General features: G+C 37.7%; 1 protein-coding gene across 2 annotated transcripts in view; it reads left to right on the plus strand.

Moving 5' to 3' along the window:
• Positions 1-6917, plus strand: part of SS18 (SS18 subunit of BAF chromatin remodeling complex) — a 76084-nt gene extending 69167 nt beyond the window's left edge. For both annotated transcript variants that reach the window (XM_082852830.1, XM_082852829.1), the window contains one exon: positions 5158-6917. In XM_082852830.1, coding sequence (XP_082708956.1) covers positions 5158-5184 — 27 coding nt within the window. In that variant the 3' untranslated portion in view covers positions 5185-6917. The remainder of the gene's footprint in view (positions 1-5157) is intronic.
• The last annotated feature ends 19416 nt before the right edge of the window (positions 6918-26333 follow it).

Here is a 26333-nt window from a genome sequence, read left to right on the forward strand (position 1 = left end):
CAGTGTTCAGAATTTTGGCCATTTCAGTAAGTTTATGGGGTATCTCGTTGTTGTTTTACTTTGCATTTCCCCAGTGACATGTGATGTAGACACCTTTTCAGTATGCTCACTTGGCCATCTTTATATCTTCTTCAGTGAGGCGTCTGTTCAGGTCTTTGGCCCATTTTTTGATAGGGTTGTTCATTTTCTTATTGTTGAGTTGTAAGAGTTCTTTGCATAGTTTAGATAACAGTCCTTATCAGTCGTGTCTTTTGCAAATACTGCCTTGTCTTCTTGGCTTGTCTTCTCATGTTTTTGACATTGTCTTTCTCAGAGTAGAAGATTTTAATTTTAATGAAGTCCAGTTTATCAGTTATTTCTTTCATGGATCACGCCTTTGGTGATGTATCTATAAAGTCACTCCAAAACTAAAGGTCATCTACATTTTTTTTCATGTTATCTTCTAGGAGTTTTATAGTTTTCTACTTTACATTTAGGTAAATGTCCTATTTGAGTTTATGTTCTGAATGAAGAAAATCTTAATTGTTAAGATTTGTGTCTAAATTTCATTTTTTTGTACGTGGATATCCAGTTCTAGCACCATTTGTTGACAAGACTATCTCTGCACTATTGTATTATCTTTGCTCCTTTGCCAAAGATCAGTTGACTGTATTTATGTGGGTCTATTTCTGGGCTCTCTATTCGGTTCCATTGATCTATTTTTCTGTTCTTTCACCAATATCACATTGTCTTGATTGCTGTAGCTTTATAGTAAGTCTTGCAGTTGAATATTGTCATTCCTTTGACTTTTGTTCTTATCCTCCAATATTGTATGGGTATTCTGGGTCTTCTGCCTCTCCATATAATTTTAGAATTACTTTTTCAATATCCAGAAATAACTTGCTTGCTGGGATTTTGATTGGGATTGTGTTGAATCTTTAGATCAAGTTGGGAAGAACTGACGTTGCAACAATATTGATTTTTCTATCCATGAACATGGAACATCTCTGCATTTATTTAGTTCTTTGATTTCTTTCATTACTTCTTTAGTTTTTCTCATACAGTTCTCTCTATATATTTTGTTAGATTTATACCTAAGTATTCAATTTTGGGGGGTGCTTATGTAGATGGTATTGTTTCTAATTTCAAATTGGACTTATTCATTGCTAGTGTATAGGGGAATTTTCTGTGTTAACCTCGTATCCTGCAACCTTGCTCATTAGTTTCAGGAGTTTCTTTGGTTGATTCTTTGGGATTTTCTACCTAAACAATCATGTCATCTGTGAACAAAGACAGTTTTATTTCTTCTTTTCCAATCTGTTTACCTTTGTTTCTTTTTCTTATTGCATAAACTAGGAATTTCAGTACAGTGTAGAAAAAGAGTGGTGAGAAGGGGACATCCCTGCTTTGTTCCTGATCTTAGAAGGAAAATTTCATGAAATATGGTGTTAGATGCTTTTATTTTTCAGCATAGCATTTATTTCCATGTGACAGATTATGTAGTTATTGCTTATTATCATACCCTCTTCCCCTAGGATGTCAGTTCTTTAAAGACATCACCACATCTGTTTTTTTTTTATCACCGTTGAGTCTCCATCACCTAGTAGAACACATTGAGTAGTCAGTAAATACTGGTGAGTGAATACGTAGGGCCTTCACTTACTAAATTTGAATGGTGATTGTAAGAATAGAGAAAGAAACCCCTAAAAAGTACTGGGACAGAATACTTTTAAGAAAGAAAGAAATTTATTGCTCAGTCTACGGACTCTTCACTCCATACAGTCCCTAGAAAATCTCATTTACGCACATGATTTTAATTTACCATGCTGTTGACTCTCAAATCTCTATTTCTAGTCTCACTTTCTCTTCTGAAAGTCAGGTGCCTAGTAGTCATCCGCACTTGGAAATATCATGTCAATTTCACATAACCAAAACGAATTCATAGTTTTTGTACCCACACATTCCTCCTTTCTATGCTCTCTCTTAAGAGAGAGCGGCACTATCGCCAAGCTAGAATGCCATGTGCCACATTTGATGCTTAAGTCTTCCTCCCTCTCCCCATCTAATAAATGACAAAATCTTGTTAGCCTGACTTCCTTCAACATTCTTGAATCCATCCACTTCTCTCTGACCACTGCCTTATCTTTGTTTAGACCATTAACATCTCCTAAGTTCATGATGGCATGAAGGATCCTCCCATGCTGTCTTGCCTCCTTTCCCATTTATTCTTTACTCTAGTCAGAGGAATTTTGTAATTTACAAACAAAGAAGCTGAAGAAGCAGAGAGAGAGAGAGAAGCCGAGGCTTAGAGAGTTGGAGTGATCCACCCAAGATGATGGGTAAGCAGGGCCGAGCTGAGTGGCTAAGACCCAGGGACTGGGCCCTTCACGACACCCCTGCCTCCAGCCACACCAGCACTTGGCAAAGTGCTGTCGTGCTTTTCTTATTGAGCAACTGTTTGAAGCAGAAATCATGATTGTCCTCACTTGTTGGATGAGACAGTCAAGAAAGGGAAGGTAGATAGCTTGCCTCAAGGACAAGAAACTGGTAAGTGGGAGAATTAAAACTAGGCATTGATTTCTGCTTCCCAAACCCGTACTTTTAACCCTGGAATTTGCTAATGGTCGCAGATATACAGTATTTTTTAGGCTTGCTTGTGATTTGATTTTGTCCTAGCAAAGTGATCCGGTGTGGGTCAAGTTACTTAAATTCTCAGTGCTTCAATTTCTTCATCCATAAAATGGATATCATATTTACTGCACAGGTAACAGATGGACACAAAACACTTGTTACAGTGTTTGACAAATGGTACGAGTTATTGAGATATATTAAGAGTTATTGAGATATATTGTTATTGAGATATATTATTGAGATATATTAAGTTATTGAGATATACTAAGAGTCAGCTATTGTTGATAGTAGCCAGACTTCTCGTATCCATTACTTCAAGCTCTGTGTTAACAAATAATCAATAGCTTCTAGTCCTGATTGTTGTATATTCTTTTTTACTCTCCAATTCCCTGAGCATTTTTTACCTATTTTTTTCTCCATTCTTTTGCTTTAGCTGTTTCTTCTATTTGAAGTGTCCCTTTTCTTTTCTCTGCCATTCAAATTTTACTATTTTCTTAAGGCTCTCAGTCTCTGAAATATTTTTCAAATTATTTTAGCCGCGATAGCCTTTTCCTTTCTGAACTCTTGTAGACCTTGTTCTGCAATTATACTTTATTTGTAAGTCTTACCTTCCCTGTTTTTCAAATTTATTATGGTGATGAGCATATAGTATTTGCTCAATAAATGTTTCTAATTGCTTGAATATCATATTTGGTGTACATTATTGAAGAAGTCTTATGTGTCAGGCACTCTTCAATACTTGGGGCATAAGAATGGATAAGACCTAGTCCCTATCGTCAAGTAATTCATGCTATAGTAGATACATTATAGCTTTTCTTTATATAGCACACCAGTTCTTAACCTCTCTTCTGCTTTCACATCATTCATAGTATGTGCAACTCGCTTTCATCGTTAATATCTCATCACACATACTCACTGCGGGAGCGTTTCCTTCCAGCATTGAGGCTTGCTTATTTATACTTTTTTATAATTTTTGAAAGCTCTTTCTCATGTCCTCTCTTAGTTAAGTGTCCAAACAAATAAATGAGGTAGAACTAGTGTAACCTTAAACAGAAAGAAAATTGAGAGCCAGGGATGGGTATGTTACAGTCCCACCTTATAGGTGAAGAAATCTCAAAGAGCTTTCCTTGGGCTCAAATGAAAAGGCAACAGTAGAGTTGGGACTTAAACTCAGTATTTAGATAATGTAACAATTGAACAGTAAGTTCCTGTATGCTAAGTATTTCTTATTTTAAACTTGGTATTATAGGAATTTTTCAACAAAGACAGCAAAAAGAGGAGCATCATGAATCCCTGTGTACCCCACCAACCAAATTCAACAATTATTGGCATTTTACCAATGTTGTTTTATATACCCGCACCCTATTTTATTGAGTATGTTAAAGCAAATCTTACCTACAGATATTTCAGGATGAGCATTGACTTTAAATTTTTCTGAATATAATTATGTAAAGTACATCAATATTTTTTAAATACCTTAATTCTACTTATAGTGCATTATTCCATTAGATACAGTGGTAGTCAACAGATTTTGAAGTATATCTTACTTCTGTGGAAGTGTAAACTTTTAGGGTACTATTTCTTATTGTACAGAAGGGTTTCAACTATAGAATACTTTCTTGATATAAAATAGTTAATTTGACTTAGAGGGGGATATTTAGCCAAAGGAAACAGTTAACTGATTATGTGCCCAAGTGCTTTTATGAGCATCTATTTTAAACACATTTAAGACATTTTTGTTTTTAAAATAAATTTTTTCCAGTACATTCCTCTTTTCTTCTACCTTTCTTCTCTGTTGAAGGAAAAGATGTTCCTTCTCTTCTCCAAAAGCCAGCCTTAACAGCTGTATACTGGACACTGTTTACCTCCCTTGTAGAATTTTGTTACTTCATTCATTACCTCTTTTATACCTGTGCTTCATTTTCTTTCCCTTCCTGTCAGCCTACAGGCCCTTCAAGTCTACCTTACTAAAAGCAACAAAATCAAAAACAATCTTTCTTTGATTTTATGTACCAGCTGCCTGTCTGAATACCTCTGCGAATACCTCATTGGCCTCGGGAAGAGGCCCAAATTCCACAGTGTGGCTAGAAGGTTCTTTTTCCTTTATCTCCCAGATATCTGTCCATCCTTGCTACTTATCTCAGATACCCTTGTTGTTAATTCATAAGTCACTATAATAATCTAAACAGTCACAAACTTGTTGTACTAGAATATAATTGACACACTAGTATATGCTATGCCAGCATTTAGAACCAGAACTTCACTCATTCTTGATTCAGTTCAATAAAATTCACCAAACATCTAAGTTCTCACTCTGATAGGTGCTGTTCTAGGCTCATAGACTTTGAAATCCATTTGCAGTTGACTGTAATATCAGAAGAAATTACAGAGATACTCTGTACCTAAATATTATATGTAACGGTTTTTGTTTGTTGTGATTGTAGTTGCTTTTGTAGTATGACAGTGTTAAGATTGATTTGTAATTTTCTGTGCCAAACTGTTATGGTCAAACTATGATCTAATTATATTTTTAAATTTATCTTTTAGGGACAGTATGGAAATTACCAGCAGTGAAAAGTACTAACATTCCAATAGCCAGAATCTGTTAGCAGCCATATTGTCGCCTCAGCACTGTGGACACCTCCCTGTGAAGAGACCCTTCCATTCCACCTAGTTTTTGGAAAAACCTTGTGGATAAGTGGCTGTTTCATCAGTAAACAGCCTTTGTGGCTTAGTTATAAAAGGCTTTAGTAGCGCAAAAATACTCTTGATTTCACATGTCTACTCTAGATGGCAACATTGGACAGAAAATAGAATGACATAACCAATTTGCAATGATTTCGGAACAGTATTTCAAATGGACTGTTACAGACTGAAAGGTGTGAACAGCTTTGTATGTTTATGAAGGTTAAGGGAATTTAATACTTTTCCACAGATTCTTTTGTAAGGGGAAGAGGGAAATGTACACTTTTTACAGCAGCAATATTTTGTATATTATGTTTATTTCATGTGGTGAATATGCAAGGAGGTACACTACGCACTGGACAGAATCAGAAGTCCTCTGTTAATGGGGATTGGAGCAAGGTGGATGCTTGATTGTGTTGGTCTCAAAGTGGTGTTCTGTGAAGCTGAAGGTGAGGGAGAAGACAAAGCACACCATATGTCCACTGTATGTTCTTTAGAGAAAATTCCGATCCCTTTTATGTGTTAGATAATCAAGGGCACTGTGATACAGTTTTAAGTAAAAAGACATTTTTTAAAAGCTTTCCAGTTTTGTGGGTTAAAACCTTTTTATAAAAGATCATTTATAATACAGTTTTAAAATGTGAGGCAATAAGAATTACTTCATATTGGATCTGAAGAATCTTGCTAACAGTTTCATGTAAATGAAGTGGTAATCCTCTCCTAAAAGAGCAATAACTGAAAATGAAAAGTGTTAATTTTACCTTGTTTGAGTAATCAGGGAACTTAGTAAGTAATATCAAAACATTTTATAAATGATGTCAAAGAAGAGTCAACGCTGATTCAGTCATTTTATTTTTTAACATTAGAAGGATAATTGGTTTATATGATAAGAATAGTTCAGGAGACTTTACAAACCTTTATTGACTGGAAATAATGCCATTTATAAAGGAAGGAACACTTCTAAGTTTTTCCCTTTTTTATGTTGGTTAATATAACATAGAGATGTTTAGGAAAATGCTTATTGATGATGTTTATTCTGATCTGTATTAAAAGCATAGAGGTTGCATTTCAGATCACTTTGTTTATTAGCATGGTATACTTAATCATATTTGAGACTGTCCTGTGCCTGACTGTTTTAGGTGATTTCAGGGATATTGCATTGGGCAGGAAATCATGCATTGAGAAGTTTATAACCACAGTTACTTAGCCCAAAGGTAAGTTGCTATTTTCATCACAGTTGCCTGTGCCCAGGGAATAAGGTATATTCTTTATAATTGAATTGTTTTTTCCCCACTTCTAACTGGAAACAAAACAGAAGGGGTGCGATAAATCTGAATAAGCAAAATGTACTGTTCTCAACATACTGTAATCAAAAGGAGAAATTTTAATGTGTCTCTGTGTGTGTATGAAAGAGAGTGTGTGTGTTTTAAGGTCAGAATAGGGTTTTTTTTCAACATGGTCAGTAGAAAATGGACATCAAGTTTGAACACATAAAGCATGGACAGCCTTATTGTGATGGAAACGCTTTTAGGTTCTGTGCCAATTTTCCACCACTGTGTACTTTGTTGCTATTTAAAACTGTATCAACTCTAACGGAAGAATAAATTATTTGTGATTTTAATTTTCTCATTTGTTTTTTTAAATTAGATCTCTTTGACTCTCTTGTTTTGTCTGGAGACTATGCTGTGGGTTTTTTATATAAGTTAGCCTAGTATAAGCAGACTATATTTGTATTCTAGGACTTTATCAAAATTCTCCTGTCATGCCCAAGTTAATTAGAATTAACTGTTCAGTAATCAGCATGTGTGTGGGCTGTTTGTTACAGAATTCTTTCTCTGAAAATGAAGTCCATGAGGCCATAATCAAGATGACTGAATTAGATAAATGAGTTGAAGAGACAAAATTGTACTGAACCCAACCTGGTGTAGATATGCTATCTCATTTGAAATAAGCTCAACTGACATTAAGAAATAATTTGTCTTGCCAGCCCATCTTCTGTTGTCTTATTCTCTTTTAATGGAAACTAAAATTGCAATTTTAATAAGCAGAATTTCCTCCAGGACTTTCTTCCTGGAGACTAGTGCATTTGCAAGGTTTAATTGTTCTATAACAGTCCTGTTTCGTAAAAGTTTTTAATTGGTGGTGACAAAAATTACCTTACTCCTTTGACACCTCGTAAGAAGAATAACTTTACCAATAGCTTTCTACCAAGTGTGACACTGCCATATAGACTAGATATATTCCAAAGCTGGAAGTTTCATTTTAGCAAAATGTATTATTACGAAGAAATATCATACCATCCCATGAAATTTCAGAAGCAAAATATTACTAAGAAGAGAGGAGGGTGATTATTGATCAACATTTAAAAGTATTTAACTGTGCTAGTTTAGTTGTTTGAGAAGATGCTAGCATTATTCTGTAGAGTTGTGATGACAGATTGTTTTCGGTTTTGTTTTTAATTTTTTAATGGAATTTTCAGACATACATCAAAGTGGAGAGAATGGTATAAAGATCCACATGTACCAGAAACCTAATTTATGCACTTAGCAACTCATGGCCAATCTTGTGTTGCCTGTACATTCTTTTTTATCTTTTTCCTGATAGAGATGTTTAGTTTCAGAACTTAGATATGATCAGTGCATTTATGTTTAGACTATAATCTTTAACTGTGATAACCTACTGAGAGGTTTTTCATGAGATGGTACGTTATAAATTATTATTTGATGTTAAAATACCTGAATGAAAAACCTTGAAATATTCTGAGAGATATCAAATATATTTGGTCTCTGTTAGGGAATTCTGATTATCCCCCAATATTCTCCTCTCCTTTTAAGAATAATCCCCAGGTTTTGGGTGGGCACATGGCTGCCTACCCGGTGACTACATTTTACAGCCTCCTTTGCAGCTAGGTGTGGTCATATGACTTTAAGTTCAGCCAGTGGGATGTGAGCTGGAGTGATATCTGTAGCTTCTAGATTACATTTTTAAAAGTGTGCTCCATATTCTTTTTTTCATTTCCCAAGGGCTGGCATATGACATATTAGTGGGGAGGTCTGGCCTTCTAGATTAGAAAAATACTCCAGAGAATGGCAGTGCAGCTAGATAGAATGAAAAGTCTCCTGAATGGCCATCCTCATGAATCTCCCTACTGCCTATCTGCTTGGATGTTGACATGAGAGAAGTAACACTTCTGTCACATTAGGCTCTTTGTTACAGCCGCAAACCCCATACTCTAATGTAGGGTCACGTAGTGGAGGGCCAGTTCATACTACCCTACGACATAGTCTGTCTGGGGTCACAGTTTTTAGGAATGACAGATTAGTGTTTTGTGTGTGGAGTGTACTTCATGGTCATTCAGTTCATATTCTTGACTAATGAAATAGGACAGAATCCATTATACTTCCTTTAAGATCATCCTCTGCTTTCCATCACGTGAATTAATTGAATGCTATATTTATTAACAATAGATTTAGTTAATTTTAAAATACTGGGAAAAATATACATACTATTATTTTTTTGGCATCTTTATAGTTTCTAAGTACTTATTTTGAGAATTACGTTAGGTAGGGCTTTATAAAATCTCTTGGGTTTTTAACTTTATTTTGGCTTCTTCTGCTTTAACTTGTTCTTTGGACTTTTTTCTCTAATGTTTTCTCGATATTTCCTTAGTTTTCTGATTTTCACTATATGAAGTATGTACATTGATTCTAATTTCCATGCCAACTTTTCTTTTGGGGGAAAAAAAAGATGTATAATAGTAAAAGCATTCTGATTTTACACCTATAGTAGCCCTTATTATTCAGCTTCAGGTCAAATATATTTACTATCTACAGGAGGTGTAACTATATTAGCTATGGAAGGATATTTTGGAATAGTGATCGTTTTTCATATACTTTTTCACACACATCAAATTTTTTCACTTTTAAGACTCCTGATATCATGGATCAAAATACTGTTCATGGCTATCAAGGATTTTATCTTCTATTGATATGACTATACTAAGGAATTATTTCTGTTAATGCTTAGTAAATTAAGAACAAGGAAGTGTGGCTGTGGCTTTCTTTTCGGTCCTAATATTATTCTATCCATAGAAATCCTATTTCCTGTTGATTAATTTCAGTATTCCATTCTTTTCCAAGATTTTGCTTAACAGCAAGCTTTCATACTTCAAGCTCAACATGTTAGTGCTCAGTCCTCATTCCCACATAAACACAACTATTTTGAGAACATGAACTGATATTAATTACCCCCTTGGCACCAAAAAAAGTCAGGATTTCCTGATGTGGCACGCTAATGTAAAATGCATTACTGCAAACGCTGGCTCCAAGGGGTAATACTCTCTAAATAAACACAGCAATGTTTTTCTTTATTCATGACTCTCAGGCTATTCTGAAAGTCATTCATCCTCCATGCCCCCCCCAAAAGCATTTTGAGTTTTAGTAACTTATAACTGGATTTTCATAAGAAGAAATTGAATTCCAAGCTGCAAATCAGTGGCACTTAACTCTTTGACATAAAATATACCTAAACGTTCCCATGATTAAATGGCTTTGAACCATAATTTACAGCAGTCTTTGGAAGGTAACAGTTCATGTTTAGTCATTAGTATCACTAAATATGTCATTTGACTTAAAAGTTTCTTCGGAAATAGAAAATGAACAAGATCACTTCGGAAATAGAAAAAGAACAAGTCACTCAAGGCCAGAAGGAATGTGTGTGGGGTTTTTTATGGTTTGTTTTGGGGTGTGTGAGTATATGTGGGTTTGTGTTTGAACATTCCATGTAGACTTCTGATCAAGAAGGCATAGTTCATGCTTTGATGTACTATCTCCTAACACACACTAGTACTACTACTACTATTAGATAAAACAAAAAAGTGAACCAAAGCAGAGACAGCCAGGCTCAAACAAACTAAGCATCTTGTGGAACCAAAAATAGAATAAAAATGTAAATCAGTGAGTGAGGCTGAAACCATGGACAACCTGGGTTCTGAGTCTAGAAGCAGATAGCGGTACTTAAGAAATTGGTTCCTATGAAGTAGTAGAAACTAGAAATATTACACAGGATTGGATACTGGAGCCAAGTTTAACTGCTTGACATCAGAGGCAGCTAGAATGTGACTCTTCCCAACTGTTCACACATAAAGGCTTGCTGCTGCTGACCACTACCTCGGGCCTCCTTTTGAGGAAGCTAAGTATAATGATGCTAGAAAATACATATTTAGCATCTTAATATGGAGCAGAACCAAGGTATTCCAAAGCTTGGTAATTAGGTCTAAAATAGTCCTAAAACAATCACTGAAGGGAAAGAAGTTCTCAAAGATTTGGTTCTGGACTCCCCGTAGGGGTCCAGGTGTACAAATGGAAGTACAGAAAGAAGGAAGAAGGGTGGGGAAGAGAGAAAATAAAAATACAACTAAAACCTACTTTAAGCCCATGAACTAAAATTTCAAAATATGTCAGGATTTCTTGGCAGAACATGTATTCCCAGCACATAAAATTAAATTTTGTACACCGGTCTGACATTTTAAAATATGAATGTTTAAGATGCTAAAGGAAATATATCCAGTCACATCATGAAATGGATATGAAATTACAAAACAAAAACATGGAGAAATGAAACATGTAAAACCTATTGAGGAATCTTACAAGTAAAAAATATAATCATTGAAACAAGCTCAATTGGCGTAAACTGTAGGCTGGACACAATTGAAGAGGAAATTTGTGAATTAGATGACAGTGTGAGAAATTGTCTCATACCCAAAACACAAAGAAAGAAAAACATTAAAATATATATGAATGAAGGAACATTGGCGAGATATGAAAGTGAATGCAGAGTTTTAATAAGGTAGCTCCAAAAGAAGACAATGGAGGGATTGCTGGAAAAGCTATACACAAATAAAAGCTGACAGTTTTCCACAATTCAGTCTGTTAATACTCAGATTGTTAATTTTCCCTAAATCCAATCAGTACAAAGGAAAATGAATCCATATTCAGATACATTATCATCCTGTTCAAAAAGCAAAACATGTAAAAACTACCTGAGAGAAAAGACACATTACTACCTATAAGGAAATAAAATTTAGACAGAATTATCTGCAACAATCAAAAGATAACAGAGGAGTCAGATATTGAGGGAAAATAAGTCAGCCTAAATGTCACTCCCAGCTAAAACTAGCATTCTTTAGTGAAGGCAAAATAGAAACACTTTCAGACTTACGAAGACCAAGAGAGTTTATCATCCATGGAAGATGTACTTCAGCAAAAAATAATAATTCAGAAGAAGGTGTGGGATGAAAAAAAAGATTACATAAAATTTGTCAAATATTTATTCATAGGAAACACATCACTTCTTTTTGGGATGGAAAGGAAAGGTAAAGTTCAATGTGATAGGTTGGTTGCAGTCATGATCTCAATTCTTTACCCCTCTCTGAGTTCATGCACCTTTGCCATGTGATTTTGCACTTCCTCACTGAAGAGGCAGAGTTAATTTTCTTCCTCCTTGATTCTGAGTTTGGCTATGTTACTTGATTTTGTCAGTGGGATGTTAGCAGATGTAACTTGCAGAGTCCTGTAAAAGCACTGGTGCAGTTCTGCTTCCACTCTATACCTCTACCTTTGCCATGGAAATCTGCCCAGGATAATCTGCCCAGGAATGTAAGAGACATAAGAGGCAAAGCCAAATCAACATAGACAACACCAGCCAACAACCCCCAACCCCCAGCCAACCAGCCAGCTGACCACAGATGCAAGTCTAGTCCAGACCAGCTAGACCCCACAGGCTCTTAAGCTACGTAAATATTTTTTGTTGTATGCCCCTGACTGTGTGTGTGTGTGTGTGTTTCTTTGTTTGGCAGCATTGTTGTAACAATAGGTAGCTGATACAAAAACAAGATACAAGATAGGAAGCAAGTGGGTTTTCATGTTCAGGGGAATAGAAAGACTGAAAAACTTTAGACTTTGTTGTAAAATTTTAAGGTGAAATTGTAAGAGTAATGTTAAAAGTGTTAGTATAAAAAATATGAGTCATCATGTTAAAAAGACAAATATATTTTATAAGTTTAAGAGCCAGGAAAGAAGGAGGAAGAGGAAAAAGTGAGGAGAAATAGAGAAAATTTATGAATTCAGTGGAAGGAAGGAATGAAGGAAGAAAAGAGGGCGGGGGGGGGAGTGGCAAAAAGTCGCAAAAGCATATCATAGAATTAGATCTAAATACATCAATCACGATAAGTATAAACAGATTAAGCTTATTTATTAAAAGACATTGGGGACTTTCCTCGCTGTCCAACGGTTAAGACTTCGCCTTCCAATGCAGGGGGTGTGTATTTGATCCCTGGTCAGGGAGCTAAGATCCCACATGCCTTGTGGCCAAAAAACCAAAACATAAAACAGAAGCAATATTGTAACAAATTGAATAAAGACCTTAAAAAAAAAAAAGACATTAAATTGGGAAACCCTGCTAAACTCTTATTGAGATATTACTAAAATATAACAAAAAGGTAGAAAATAAACAGGTATATTGATATCAAAGTAGAATTTATAAGCAAAAGCAGTAATACGAATAAAAAAGGATCTGAAGTTAATAGGAAAACCACTTAAGATTTAATAACTTTGGAATATATAAAGCAAAAACTGAGAATTATAAGCAAAAATGTAAAACTCCAAAACCGTAGTGAAAGGATTTTAATCTCGGCTCAAACAGACAACAATAAGGATAGAGAACGATTGTGTCTAATAGAAATGTAATGTCAGCTCCATATGTAATTAAAATTTTTTCTAGTAGCTACATTTAAAATTATGGAAACAGGAAAACTTAATAATACATTTTATGTAACCCAAACTGCCCCAAATGCTATTTCAAGAGATTCATGAGATGTTTTACATTCTCTTCAGTGAGTCTTAGAAATCTAGTTTGTATTTCATACTTAGAGTACATCATCTGCCACATTTAAAGTGGTCAGTAGCCCCAGCTGGTTAGTGGCTACCATGCTGGATAGTCTTGATGCGGAAAATCTAATAGGTAAATATAAAATCCTATACCTGACAGAGTATACATTTTTTTCAAGTACATGTAATATTTACAAAAATTGACCTTATGCTAATTTACAAAAGAAGTCTGATCAAATTTTAAAGAATCAATATTATAGAAGTCACTATCTGACAACAGTATATGTGCCAGGAGCCTTCAAAATTTATTAATAAACATCTGTAGTTAAAGAGAATATTGCAGTGGAAATTTAAAACGTTTAGAACTGAGCTATAATAAAAGCTGTCAATATCAAAAACTCGTGAGGTGTTGATAAAACAGTTCTTAGAAGTAAACTGATAGCCGTAAGTGCCTTCATGTAAAAAACACAAAAAAATGGAAAATAAATTCAACTCAGGAATATGGATGAGGAAGCCAAAACTAAATGCAGATAAAACAATATAACTATAAGGAAGAATTTTGAAGGGAATAATAAAGATAAGATCATAAACTAATAAGGCAAAAAATAGAGGATCATCTAAAAGAACCAAATCTGCATTCTTGAAAATAACATAAAGCTATAATCTGACAAAGAAAAAATACTAAGGCACAAGAAGCAGTTTTAGAAAGGAGTATGATGACAAATGTGGTGTATATTCCAAATACTTTGCTAAAACTATACTATGAAAAAGCTGTATAGCAAGCCTAATCATAAAATTCTTACATTTGGCATTAATACCACAAAATATGATGGGTGTGATGTGGGATGTGGTCTCTGGCCACTTTAGGAGCCATGACAAGATTTAACAATCAAACTGAATTCTTTAATCACTTATAGCTCATCTATGAATTTTCCTATTGCCCAAAGGGAGTCATTGTCAGCTCCCCAAAGTGAGAGACTTTGGTTTTATCTACTGCTGGTCACACAGTATGTGGAATAATGCTTAATATGTAATGGGAGTTCCATAAATATTAGTTGAAAGAGAGTATCAGGAATTTTGGTTATGAGTTAGGATGTATGCAGAAATTAAGGAATCATAAATGAAGTGATAAAACAGATGGGTTAAAATAAAAGTCAGGTTTTTAACAGACCCACAGTGCCTTCTCCACAATTCCCCCAACCTGACCTATCCTGAGGTCATCTGGCTGCAAAACCTGGCCTGACTTATGGTGAGGTTATTTATAGTCTGTCTTTATCTGACTCAGATTCTGCTTGAGGTGCCAATGTAAGATACTGTATATGCCCACATGTTGTCCTAGGAGTTTCAGATAAGGGATTGTGAACCTGTTTCAATGTCTATACTTAAGATGTGTAGCAGAAGGATACATTTCATTTTTAAGTAGGCTAGGGGTAGTTGCCTGGTTATGCTGGTGATTTATTAATGAATTAGAGTACTGCAATAATTTTGTAGTTATAAAATGGTAAGCAAAGCTAACTTTGTCTTATTTCCCCTTGTTAATAAAAAAAAGTCTCCTTAGGAGAGTCTATTTTTGTGGGAAGAATGATGACACTGATGACAACATTCCTCACTGGTCTCTGTTATCCTCTATTCTGTGCCCAGAGCTAAACCATTAGGATTCTACAACTTGCTAGGAAAATACGTGCTAGTTTGCTCCTTCACCCACACAGCCAACTATATGATACATATAATGATCTTACCATCATGTGTTCCTTCGGCGTCTCCACTTCACATCTCTCTTGTAGCCTTGGCTGCATGGCAATTCTACCTTAACAATGCTCCTTTTATTTCCTCGTGCTTCTCCCCCGCTCTGTATCACCCTCCACAAACATACTGTTACATTCCAAATGGCTTTCCTTACTGCGTAATATTCACTCAACCATGTTCAATCCAGTTGCCTGTTAAACCTGTTTCCTTTATTAACATTTTCTGGCTTCTAAGCATTTCCTCTAGTAGACAGTTCCCTTACATGGGGTGGTGGGCTTCTGACGTGGCTTTATTATTATTAATAATTTGTCTTCTGTGAAAAATAGATAGCAAGAGCTCCTTGGAGCACCTCGGTTAGCATGGGTGGGATCTGTACACTCATATTTGGGCTGACGCATCAGTAAGTTTGCCACAGTGGAGAAAGGAAGATGTATGCAAATTCAGGCTGAAAAGGATAAGCCGTATTACATCACTTCAGTTTGGACACTCAGATCTAAGATGAGTCTTAGATTAGATGAAATATAGTATATTCCACTCAAACTAGGAAGTAGTATTTCTTTCTGAAGATAATTTTATGGAGGAGTTTCAGTGACATAAGGAGGACTGAACTCCTAAAGAGGTAAGCAGAGGGGGGAGTGGGTGGATACGGAGCATTAGTGAGACAATGTGAGAAATGTCACAGAAACTAAGGAAAGAACATTTTATACAGTAAATGGGTAGCTGTAATCTCTGCATCCAAACATACACCTCCAGCCTTTCTGCGGAGACCGCCTAGCCCTCTGGCAGAACCTTCTTAGGATGCATTCAATGGTTCTGAGGTTCTACTTCTCAAACATAGCCTCCTGCTCTGGCTGTAGACCACTTGAGCGCGCCTCTCATGTGTACTCTTTTTCCTGGCGTGAGTCAGCCACCAGGCTGCTACATCCCCCAGCCGTGTCTAAGGGGGCTAGCACCTTATTTGGAGTGTGTTTTGGTCCTCAGCCTCAAGTAAGGCTAACAGATCCCACTTTAATATATTAGATTTCCAAGCACTCCAGAGTGCTCAGCAAAAATGAATTCTCAGTGTTGCATGAGTGAACAAATGATCCCGTGAATGAATGGGTACTTTTCATTCCTTGTGATCACCTGTTGGCATCATCTCGTACCGCTGACCACCCCATTTCTTATGTCACTCTTCGCCCTTGCCCTGCCCCTACCGCCCTCTGCTTCCTACCCTTTTTACTCCTTCATAGTTTCTCATCTCCTCCCCATGCTCACTTTTTACTACCTGCCTTTAAACGCTGGTTTCCTCCAGGGTTTCATCCTCACTACTTTGTCTTACCTTCTTATTAAATATATTCGTCCTGGGGGGATTTCATCCATATCCCTGGTCTGACGAGTATCTATACACTTAACGTCTCAGCCCGGACCTCTCAACTTCACTTTAAACCAGTGGTGTGCAGCAGCCAGCTTGTGCTACCTCAGGAGAGCCGACTGTTAAATTTTCAGGATTTTATTTTATTTTTATTTTTTTTGCCGACCCGTGTGGCTTGTGGGATCTCAGTTCCCCGACCAGGGATTGAACCTGGGCCATGGCAGTGAAAGTGCCAAATCCTAACCACGGGACTGCCAGGGAGCTACCAATTTTCAGGAATTTTGTGAGCCAGCTGCTAAACCCAGCCTTTATTATAAATTTATGATAAAATAAATTATAGTAAAAACAGAGGTAGTAAATACTTAAAACTCATTACTTCCTAACAATTTTTCTACATTTTAAAACTATTAATGCTCTTGAGATTTGGGATGTCTGTTGTATTTGTATATTGAAAGAACTTGATAGTGGTGTATCACTGCACATCTCTTCCAACTCGCATTCAGTGATATCATCTCGGTAACTTGAAAACTGCCACAATGAGAATATTTATGCCATGGAAATTGGGAAATACTTCAAGTCAGGGCTTAATTTATTGTTTTGTTGATTGTCTAGACTTAAGAAGGTGATTGAGAAAATGTTAATGCAGATTAAGCTTAATAGTGTGTCACGTCTATAGCTGTAACACTGTAACACCAAAAAATTGAGGAAATACTCAAAAATTATTATCCAGTTCAGCAAAGAAATTACTCCTATCATTGATGAACAAGAGAAATTCTGACCAACATCTTCATTGTTTCACTTTCTCTTAAAATAAACATAAATATAGGGCTTCCCTGGTGGCGCAGTGGTTGAGAGTCCGCCCGCCGATGCAGGGGACACGGGTTCGTGCCCCGGTCCGGGAAGATCCCACATGCCGTGAAGCGTCTGGGCCCATGAGCCATGGCCACTGAGCCTGCATGTCTGGAGCCTGTGCTCCGCAACGGGAGAGGCCACAACAGTGAGAGGCCCGTGTACCGCAAAAAAAATAAAATAAACATAAATATAGACCATAACTGCAGTCATTTGTCAATTGCACTTATAGGTTGTCTATGATACAACAAGCACTTGGTAAAAGTCAACAAAAACATTTTGTGAGTATTGATTGGTGGTATGGAATTTACAATAGAGTGTTACATACTTTATTATTATTTGTAAATTAGGCACCACACATCTTTCATATCAGGAAAATGTATAAAAACTTATGTACGTATGTGTGCATGTATTCCCCCTTCCCCACCAAGAGCCAGTTATATGTTTACCAGCACATCACTTCTTGAAACCTTCAATATCATTGCCTACTAAACATCTGAAGTTTAAGATCATAGGCATTTCAGACTTAACATGTCAAAAACAGAGCTCATTTTTCTCCTAAAATCTTTCCCTCTTCTGATACTACTCTGCATCTTCTCTATGGGGTAGGGAAGAAAGCTAAGCAAGAGTGTGATCTTGACTGGAAACTAATGTCAGTCTGATCATGGAAGGAGGGGCTGCAGCACAAGGTTACCCACCTTGAGGCAGGGGACTGGCCTTTCCCCCTGTGCCAGTTACTCATCGGTTAAGGTCTGCCCACCAGGGGAGTCGGTCATAGCCTTCCAGACTAGGTGTGTCTTGTTGGTCTGAGGGCAGTTCTCCAGGGAAGGCAATAGCTGTGAATTTTAAACAACCAGCTCTCAGAGCAGCTGAGGGACAAAAGCACCTGCCAGTAAGGGGATCTGGGCACCGCAGCCTCCACTGTAGTGTGGATCCATGCATAGGTGTAAGGTGGGGAGAGATGGCAGGGAGAAGAGATTGAGACAGGTCCTGGTGAGTGGGCTCTCTCTCTACGAGCAATCCAAGTTAACTGCTGAGGGTAGGCAGGATCCTGGTGGGGGCAGAGAACGTGACTAGGGTGGGAAGCTTTGGAGCAGCTACTGCATGTAGGCAGTATGAGAGAGGCTGCCCTGGGCAGTGTCAGGGTCCAGTTACTGTTGGAGACAGCACTGGACCCTGACAGCACTCTGCATTGCTATTTAACCATTCCTCAGCAGTCTCAGTGTAGGAGTGCAAGGGCAGGTGGCTGGCTTGACCCAGTGTTGGAATTTTGCTGCATAAGTGTAATGCAAGCAGAAGAGGGTGAGGCATGAGGATGATGGTGAGAGTTACTGAAGGCTCTTACTACCTTTTGTGAAGGCACAAATGTACACAATACATTACAGGATGAGACAGTGTGTTCTCACGCAATGACGGAAGTAGAAAGTATGGGCAAGATCAGAGAAGAGAGTGAAACGTTTTCTTAGAGTTAAGGATGTAAATTTTTACTTCAGTAAAGACTTTCATGAGAACGAGACTGCATTTGAACTGCCTCTTGAAGGGCCAGTGGGGAGAAAAACCTCCCTGAGGGAAAATGAAAGGAGATAGTGTAGGAAAAGCATGGAGAAAAAAATGCATGAACACAATCTGGTTAGAGACCTGTGATTTAGAAGTATGGTAAAGCCTGCAACAAGGTACCCACAGTAAGTAAAATCAGGTAGAGTGGTTGGCATTGGCTTTTGTCCTCACTCAGCCCCATTTTCAAAGAGGGGCAGGCCAAGTCTCTTGTACTGGGGCAAGAGGGTGGCAATGGTTTGGGATGGAGACCTGGCCAGGGGAGTGGCAGGTAACCTCATCTTTGGAAGCAGGGAGGTAAAAAGAGTGTGTTGCCACATCCCAGTAGTGTCTTAGACTTATTTCCGTGGCTGTGAAATGGATACCAATTAAGTAGGAGATAACTGGGGTTATTGGCACTGCCTTTGAAATCCTAGCCAGACATGAACCCAGAATTGTAGCTATTGATATTTAAACCAAAAGTAGACACTGTCTAGACTAGTAGACAAACCAGACCTCAACCAAAGCACATTTGGGTTCAGCACCTGACCCAGAACTACTGGTGGCTAGTTAGTTGTGCAGGCTCCACTGACCTTTCATTAACTTTACAGTAACACATTTTGCTCAACTGAATATTTTGGTTTCTGCAAATGGGGGATTTTGGTGGACTGTATATAGCTGGTATGGAGGCCAGAAAAAGTGAAAACCACTAGAAAAGGCATTTTTGAGGCCAGAGAAAGTGAAAATAGTTGAAAAGGGGGACTTCCCTGGTGGCGCAGTGGTTAGGAATCCACCTGCCAATGCAGGGGACACGGGTTCGAGCCCTGGTCCCCGAAGATCCCACATGCCACGGGCCAACTAAGACCGTGTGCCACAACTACTGAGCCTGCATGCCACAACTACTGAAGTCTGTGCACCTAGAGCCCGTGCTCCACAAGAGAAGCCACCACAACGAGAAGCCCGCGCACTGCAACAAAGAGTAGCCCCCGCTCGCAGCAACTAGAAAAAACCCATGCACACCGCACAGCAACAAAGACCCAACACAGCCAAAAATAATTAATTTTAAAAAAAAGTTGAAAAGGTTTTTCTGTTGTTGAATACGGCTATGAAAGTAATACATATTCTTCATACTAATTCAAATAACGTAGGACTGTGTGAAGAAAAACAAAAGGTAACCATTTTCCTATTGCACCAAAGCAACTCTTTCCTCCCAGTGACGATCACTGGTAAATGTTTGGTATATAAGTTTTCATGCATACATAAGCACATATGGAATTTACATGTATATATGAATATGTGCAAAATATTATATGTAATATTCTGGTCTTTAACCTACTACTTTTCAGTCAATACTACATCTTGGATATTTTAACATGATTAGTTTTACCCTAATAGCTATCTAATATTCCATGATATTGAACAAATTCCCCATTGATAAGAATTTAAGTAGATTCTTTATTACTATAAACAATATGATAAGGAACATCCAATATATACTCCTTTTTCTACTTACTTAATTACTTTAGGTAAGTTCCTAGAAGTTATCAAAGTTATCTATAAGTTCCTAGAATTAGTGTCAAAGGGTCTGATAATTTTACATACCAGTTAATTAACTAATACTGCCAGACTGCCTTCCAAAAATCTGCATAAGTTTATTTCCCAGTCAACTGTGTACCAGAGTGCTTGTTTCTTTACCCACACAGAACGTTATCACTATTTCTATCTGATGGGTTAAAGTTATATTTTAAGGTTAAAAAACCAATTCTGGTGATAAAAGATGAAAACTGACATTATGACAGTTGATATTGCAAGTGGAAAATATTCTCTCAGTAGTTGAGTTTAAAAATGTGTTTAGTAGTTAACTTTTCTAAGAGCCTGTTGGACATTTTATTGAGTTGATGAAGATGGTTTAGAAATTCTGGGGCTGCTACCTCCACTCATTAGTTTGAAACTCTCCCAAAATTCGTGGAGATGGAATTCACCTCTACGGTTGAAGACAGTATCTTGGTAGAACACTTTTTGAGAGTTTACTTGTGATATACAGAAATGACACTATCAAAACCTTTCAGTACGTGGCGAATGCTTCTCAAAGAAGCTAAGCTCTCCATATTATAGAGCCATTATGAAGTTCTTTAAGTTTAGAAAGAAAAATGCCTTAGACTTTTTATCAGTAAGAAGAGGATTGATTGATGTCAGCCATTAGAATTATATGCCCAAGTGAACATATACACATAGATGGAAAAGAAATTGAACACGTCATCATTTCATAAATATTTTGTTAAAAGTTGTACTTCTGTATCTCAGGTCCACCTTGATCTCTGTCTCTGGACTTCTTTTTTTTTTCCCAGAGCTTTTTGATATATAACTTTGGAACAAAATTCTACTTGAATTCTTGGGCTCAGTTCTTCATCCTTCCTTGCATTCACATCCTGGATCCTCATAACACAAAGAGTGTGCTTCCCTGCTCCTTGACTTTGGGCTTGGCAATATTCCTCGCTTTGGCTGGCAGAATAGAGTGGAAGTTTCAGTTTTGAAGTCTGGAACCATGAGGAGAACATGCCCTGGCTAGCTCCCTGGTTTAAGGAGAATGAGAGACATGTGGAACAGTCCAGCCTCATATGTGAAATAGAACCAGCCCAAGAACCATGAGAGCAAGTGCTTGTTATATGCTACTAGTTTTTGTGGTTGTCTGTCATGCAGCATTATTTTGGCAATAGCTAACTGATAAATAATGTCTTTTTAAAGTTTTTAGTGTTCCTGTAATGTCTCTGCTGATTTTTTAATTTGGTATACTTACCTCATTTTGTATTTGATGCTTATAGTCTTTATTTCCTACAGGGCTTTCTTAGTCAAATCACAGGCCAAGAGAAAATTCACCCAACTTTGTTCCCTCATATACTGGTAAATATAAAAAAAGCAACCTGAATTTTATTTTCCTTAAATCCCTATTTAATTGTAAATAAACTTTGTCCTTTTAAAATCTTTGCTCAGATCATGACAGTGAGAAATGGATACAGAAGTTCTTAAAATGTTTCCTTTTTGCATTCAGTTTTAAGAATTCTCTTCATGTCATGCAGGTCTGAAAGGTTAAAAATAACTGTACCTCCAGAGACTACTTCTTGGGCTGTATTCTTCCTTGGGAACCTCTAAGCTTTTCCCACCCAAACTGGGTCATCATCCTTACCTAATTTAAAAATCTCTCAGATCCAATGCTCTACAAAAATCAATGAGCTCTTTCCCACCAGATAATCCCAGCAGCCACACATGATATTCTCTGGTCTGATTCTGCATGAGTTTGATTTTATATACTCTATTGTAATAATTTATTAACTTGATAAAATCTGCTGACTCCTCATGGAAAATATTCTGTTTATATTTCCTGTAGCTTTCTTTCCATAGCCTTTATTATTGCGTATTTACATGAGAATAGGGCCTTTGTTTTTTAAATGTTCATCTGTGCCTGCTGAGTGTCTCCCCTCCCCTGAAGTTACAGCCCTCTGTTTGTGACATACATCGTGCTTTTCATATTGAAAGCACTCAATGAACCCTGAATAATTAATCTTCCTTTCATGTCTGTGAGTTATCTAGGTGAGCTGAGTTAGCCCCATTTTATAGGCAGGGCAACACAGGGAGATATAGAAAGTGGTCACTTGAGGATCTCAGAGTTCAAGTGTTAAGCCCTTGCATCTCTCGTACTAGATGAAGCCCCTCTCCTTGGTTATAGTTAGTTCTGCTGGGTTACGATCTTGTATATTATGTTATGCTTGCTTTTACTCTGCACATTACTGATGGAAAGATATATCGGTGGGAAAGGAAAGATGAACATCAGGTGACAGAACTTCACAAATAGTCACTCCGAATATTTCTTAAGGGAGTGGTTGCTGCATCATCTGTTGGTCAAGCTGACGCAGCGGCCTTATGTAACAGTACCTTTGCAAGGCCTGAGAGCCAGGTTCTGACTTTGAGATCTCCTTACCTGTTGTCTATTCCTGGACCACAACTTTGGAGTCAACTGGCAAATAACAAAGTGAATCATGAATAGAAGATCCAGTATATTTACATTAGTCATTAAATTAGCTTGATTTATTCTGGTTCTTTTGATTGTTATGCCCAGAGCACATTAAGAATTTGCTTACTGATTGGTGATCAAAGGCAGTGATGATTAAAACAGAGTAAAATTTTAAAAGTCTGTGGAGCAGTTTTAACACTCAGTTTGGTTTTTCAGAGAAGAATAAGTCATGCAGTTCTTATAGATCAATGTTCAGGACCATGGGCAATGGGACGGGAGTATCCATGCTTTCCTGCTTCCTGAGATATCCTCCACAACTCTGTATTCCTCTCCCTCACCTCAATATATTCCTCATAAAATCCTTCAAGAACCTTCTCAAATGCAACAACCTCTAGCTCTCAACCCATATTTTTCTTTTGAATCTACATTATATTTTGTTTGAAGCTCTCTTATGTAAGCCCGCTGTCTTATCCTCCTGTTGGATTATAAACATCTTGGGGGCAGGGACTATAATTAATTCATCTTCATATTCTCTGAAGGCCTAAATTCCAGTGATATTCTGCTATTCTTACAATCTGAATAGTGTTCAATTCAATGCTAAACTAACAAAATGAAATACTTAAAAAATATATATATATATATATCCCCTTCCCCTAGTTGGGTTGGACTTGGATAGAGAATCTAGTCTCAGAGTAAACTCCATGAGGAAAACCAAACTTTAACAGAGCTAATAACTTTAGCTCTGTTATTGGGAGCTTATCTAAATCAAATCCAGGATCACAGTTTTGGTGAATTCCACAATTTTTATAGCAATCATATAATAGAAACTCCAAAACTTTTTAGTTCAAGTTTTCAAAAGGATCAGGTTTTCTTAGTAAGAAATCAAGGACTGTGAAAGCAGCTCTGCTGTGTGCCATCTATAAGAGAAAAACACGATGGGATTTAGTAGGGGGAGAGCATGTTCTCATGTGTAATCAAGAATTAATTCCACTGCTGTTCACCAAATTTTAGGAATCTGGAGATAATATGCCTGTTGGCTATTTGTGTTAGAACAGATGTAAAATTAACCGGTCTAGCTAACAGTACCAGGTCTGCCTTGGCCAGTGAAAGATTTTAAAACAGTTTCCCCAAAACAGGAATCATATAAAAGTCCTCCAAGTCACATTATTAGTGGGCCCAAATATTGTTGTGTCGTATTTACTCATGTTTCCCCTCATTTTTACCTTCTCCCAGGAAACACAGGGTCATTTCTCTCTGTAACTCACCGTTCCTGGAAGGCAGTCTTCTTGCCCACTGCATCAGTGCCTTCTTGGAAAGCCTGGTAAGAATAATGCTCCTGACGTTAGCAGCTAGCTCTTCAGCTGCTCTTCCAGAAATAGACTAGACAGCAAAGGATGGCCCTGTTGAATTCCAGAAAACACAGGGTGCCCCCGTTAGCCATGGTATTTGAAGCCATACACATCCTAATTCTCTTCTTCCTCCCCTGCCCTTTTGCTGCTAGCATGAACATGGAGATGAATTACTTCAGTAAATATTCCTGATTCTTAATCATCTTTCCAGATTGAGCTACACAAGGAAGTTATTAATTAAGCTGTTAGATGAGAATGACATCTACAATCCATAAAATGGATTAAGGAAACCAAAAGCTTTATAACATAAAAAAACAATGTTAACGGCATTTGACTTTGAGGAAGAGGACCTCCACTTGAGTCCTTTCCTCAACATTTTCATACCAATCCCACACAACAGCCAGTAAATATAAATCTTGGAGATAATGTGAACAGCTCTGTTGTTGTGTGGCAATTACCCAGACCCCTTCTTGCTAGGTTTATGTCCATGTGCTTCCAAGTATCCTAATTTTCTATCTTTTTCCCCTCTTAACTCCCAGCATTCTTTAGAACCTAGATTCAAACTCACTTTAATCTTAGCCTTTTTGAACTAAGTTATCTAGCCCTAGCACCAACCCTTGGTGACTTAGTTCCCATTCTGCCTCACCCAAGACCCTGTGAGGATGCGAGTTACACATAACTTGTCAGAGCCTCCAGTTTCCTCCTATAGAATGGAGCTGATAACCTATCTCATTTGGTTTTGTGACATTTAAAGTACCCTGATAGCTCAATTTTATTCAACAAACTTAGCACTTCTCCAAGCACTGGGTTCTACAGATGAATAAATTACAGATTTCTGGTGAAGACAAATAAGAAGTCAAGGCTTAAGGAGAACAGAGAGGAAATTATGGGAGGAGGGGGATTGCTCAGTGGAGTTTCAGTTTATCAGCTTGGGTAGGAGAGAAGGTGCATCTCTAAAGGCTTCCAAAAGAGAGTCACACTTGAGCTGAGTTTCAAAGCACATCTTGGAGTTAGGCACGTGAAGAAATAGGGTAAGAACCTTCTAGGCGAAGGGAGAAGAGAGATGTTAGGAAGCATTGGTCATACTAGAGAGACCTGGCCTTTGTGATCCTGGCCAAGTGGCTTGACCTTTATTGCCAAAACTGTAAAAAAAAAAAGAGGAAAGCATTATTTACGATCATGGGGTTGTATACTGGGTGTTAGTTATTTTTGTTACTTATTATTTACCTCCTTTTCTTGTTATAACTGTATGCTAATTTTGCTTTGGAGAAACCACCCGTCTCTTATCTTTGGGTGAGACTCATGAGGCAGGGTTCACTGCCAGCTTCAAGTGGAGACATGTGTGTCTTCAGCCTGGGCCACTCAATGCCTTGTGTCCTCCCGATGGCAATGGTTGGTCCAGGAATGGGCACTTGAGGGCCAGCAAGATTCAATTTTGAGTCTTTTTTTGATTCGCTACTTTTTCTGGGGAGGCTTGAACCTAGACCTTCTACAGCCATCTGAATCCCACAGAAATGCCAATATAAGGAAAGCAGACCTCAGAAGTGAGAACAGGGAAACTGAGTGCCAAGGCCCTCACTGTCACCCCAGTGAGGTCAGGCCTCACCCCCGTTTTGCTCCTGCACTCTACTATTATGAATCAAATCTCCCTATGCATGAGTCAATTTCTGTGAGGGTTTCTGTCCACTGCCATTAAAACAAAAGTTCTTAGACTGTTTTAAGTCCTGAATGAGATAATATATTAAAAGCACCTGTTACCATGTTTGATTCATAACAGGCCTCAAGAAATGCCAGTTCCTGTTGTGAGCAAAGGCCCAGAGAGCTGAGAGCATGCAGTGCACTGGGTGGGAGAGGGGGGTTTGATAAGTTGCCACGATGGGGATGAATTGTGAGCACGTGGCAGAAGTAAGCAGTAAAAGCCACATATTATACTTTGGTTTAACTTCATCCTTAAGCAGTTTTAAGAGTGGTAAGGACCATAATGAAGGGAGGCAGGACACCAGGAAGACATCTGACCTGGGCATACAACCCAGTCTGTAGGATAAGGAAAATCTCTCCTGAGCACGTGGCATTTCAGCTCAGACCTGAAGGACGAGTAAAGAGTTGGGAACGTCCTTCTGACATCACTGTGGAGAATGAATTAAAGTGAGGTAAGACCCACCAGCATGTAACCTCCATGAGGGAGGCCACTTAGTCTCCATGAGAGAGAGACACACACAAAAGTGAAAACTCATCCACGTGGATTTAGTGATTGAGTGAGAAGAATTTCAGGTTGTTATGTGGTGTGGTGGGGACTGAATTCAACACTCGGG

The sequence above is a fragment of the Leucopleurus acutus genome (assembly GCF_964270905.1).
Source record: "Leucopleurus acutus genome assembly, chromosome: 13".
NCBI classification, from domain to species: Eukaryota; Metazoa; Chordata; class Mammalia; order Artiodactyla; family Delphinidae; genus Leucopleurus; species Leucopleurus acutus.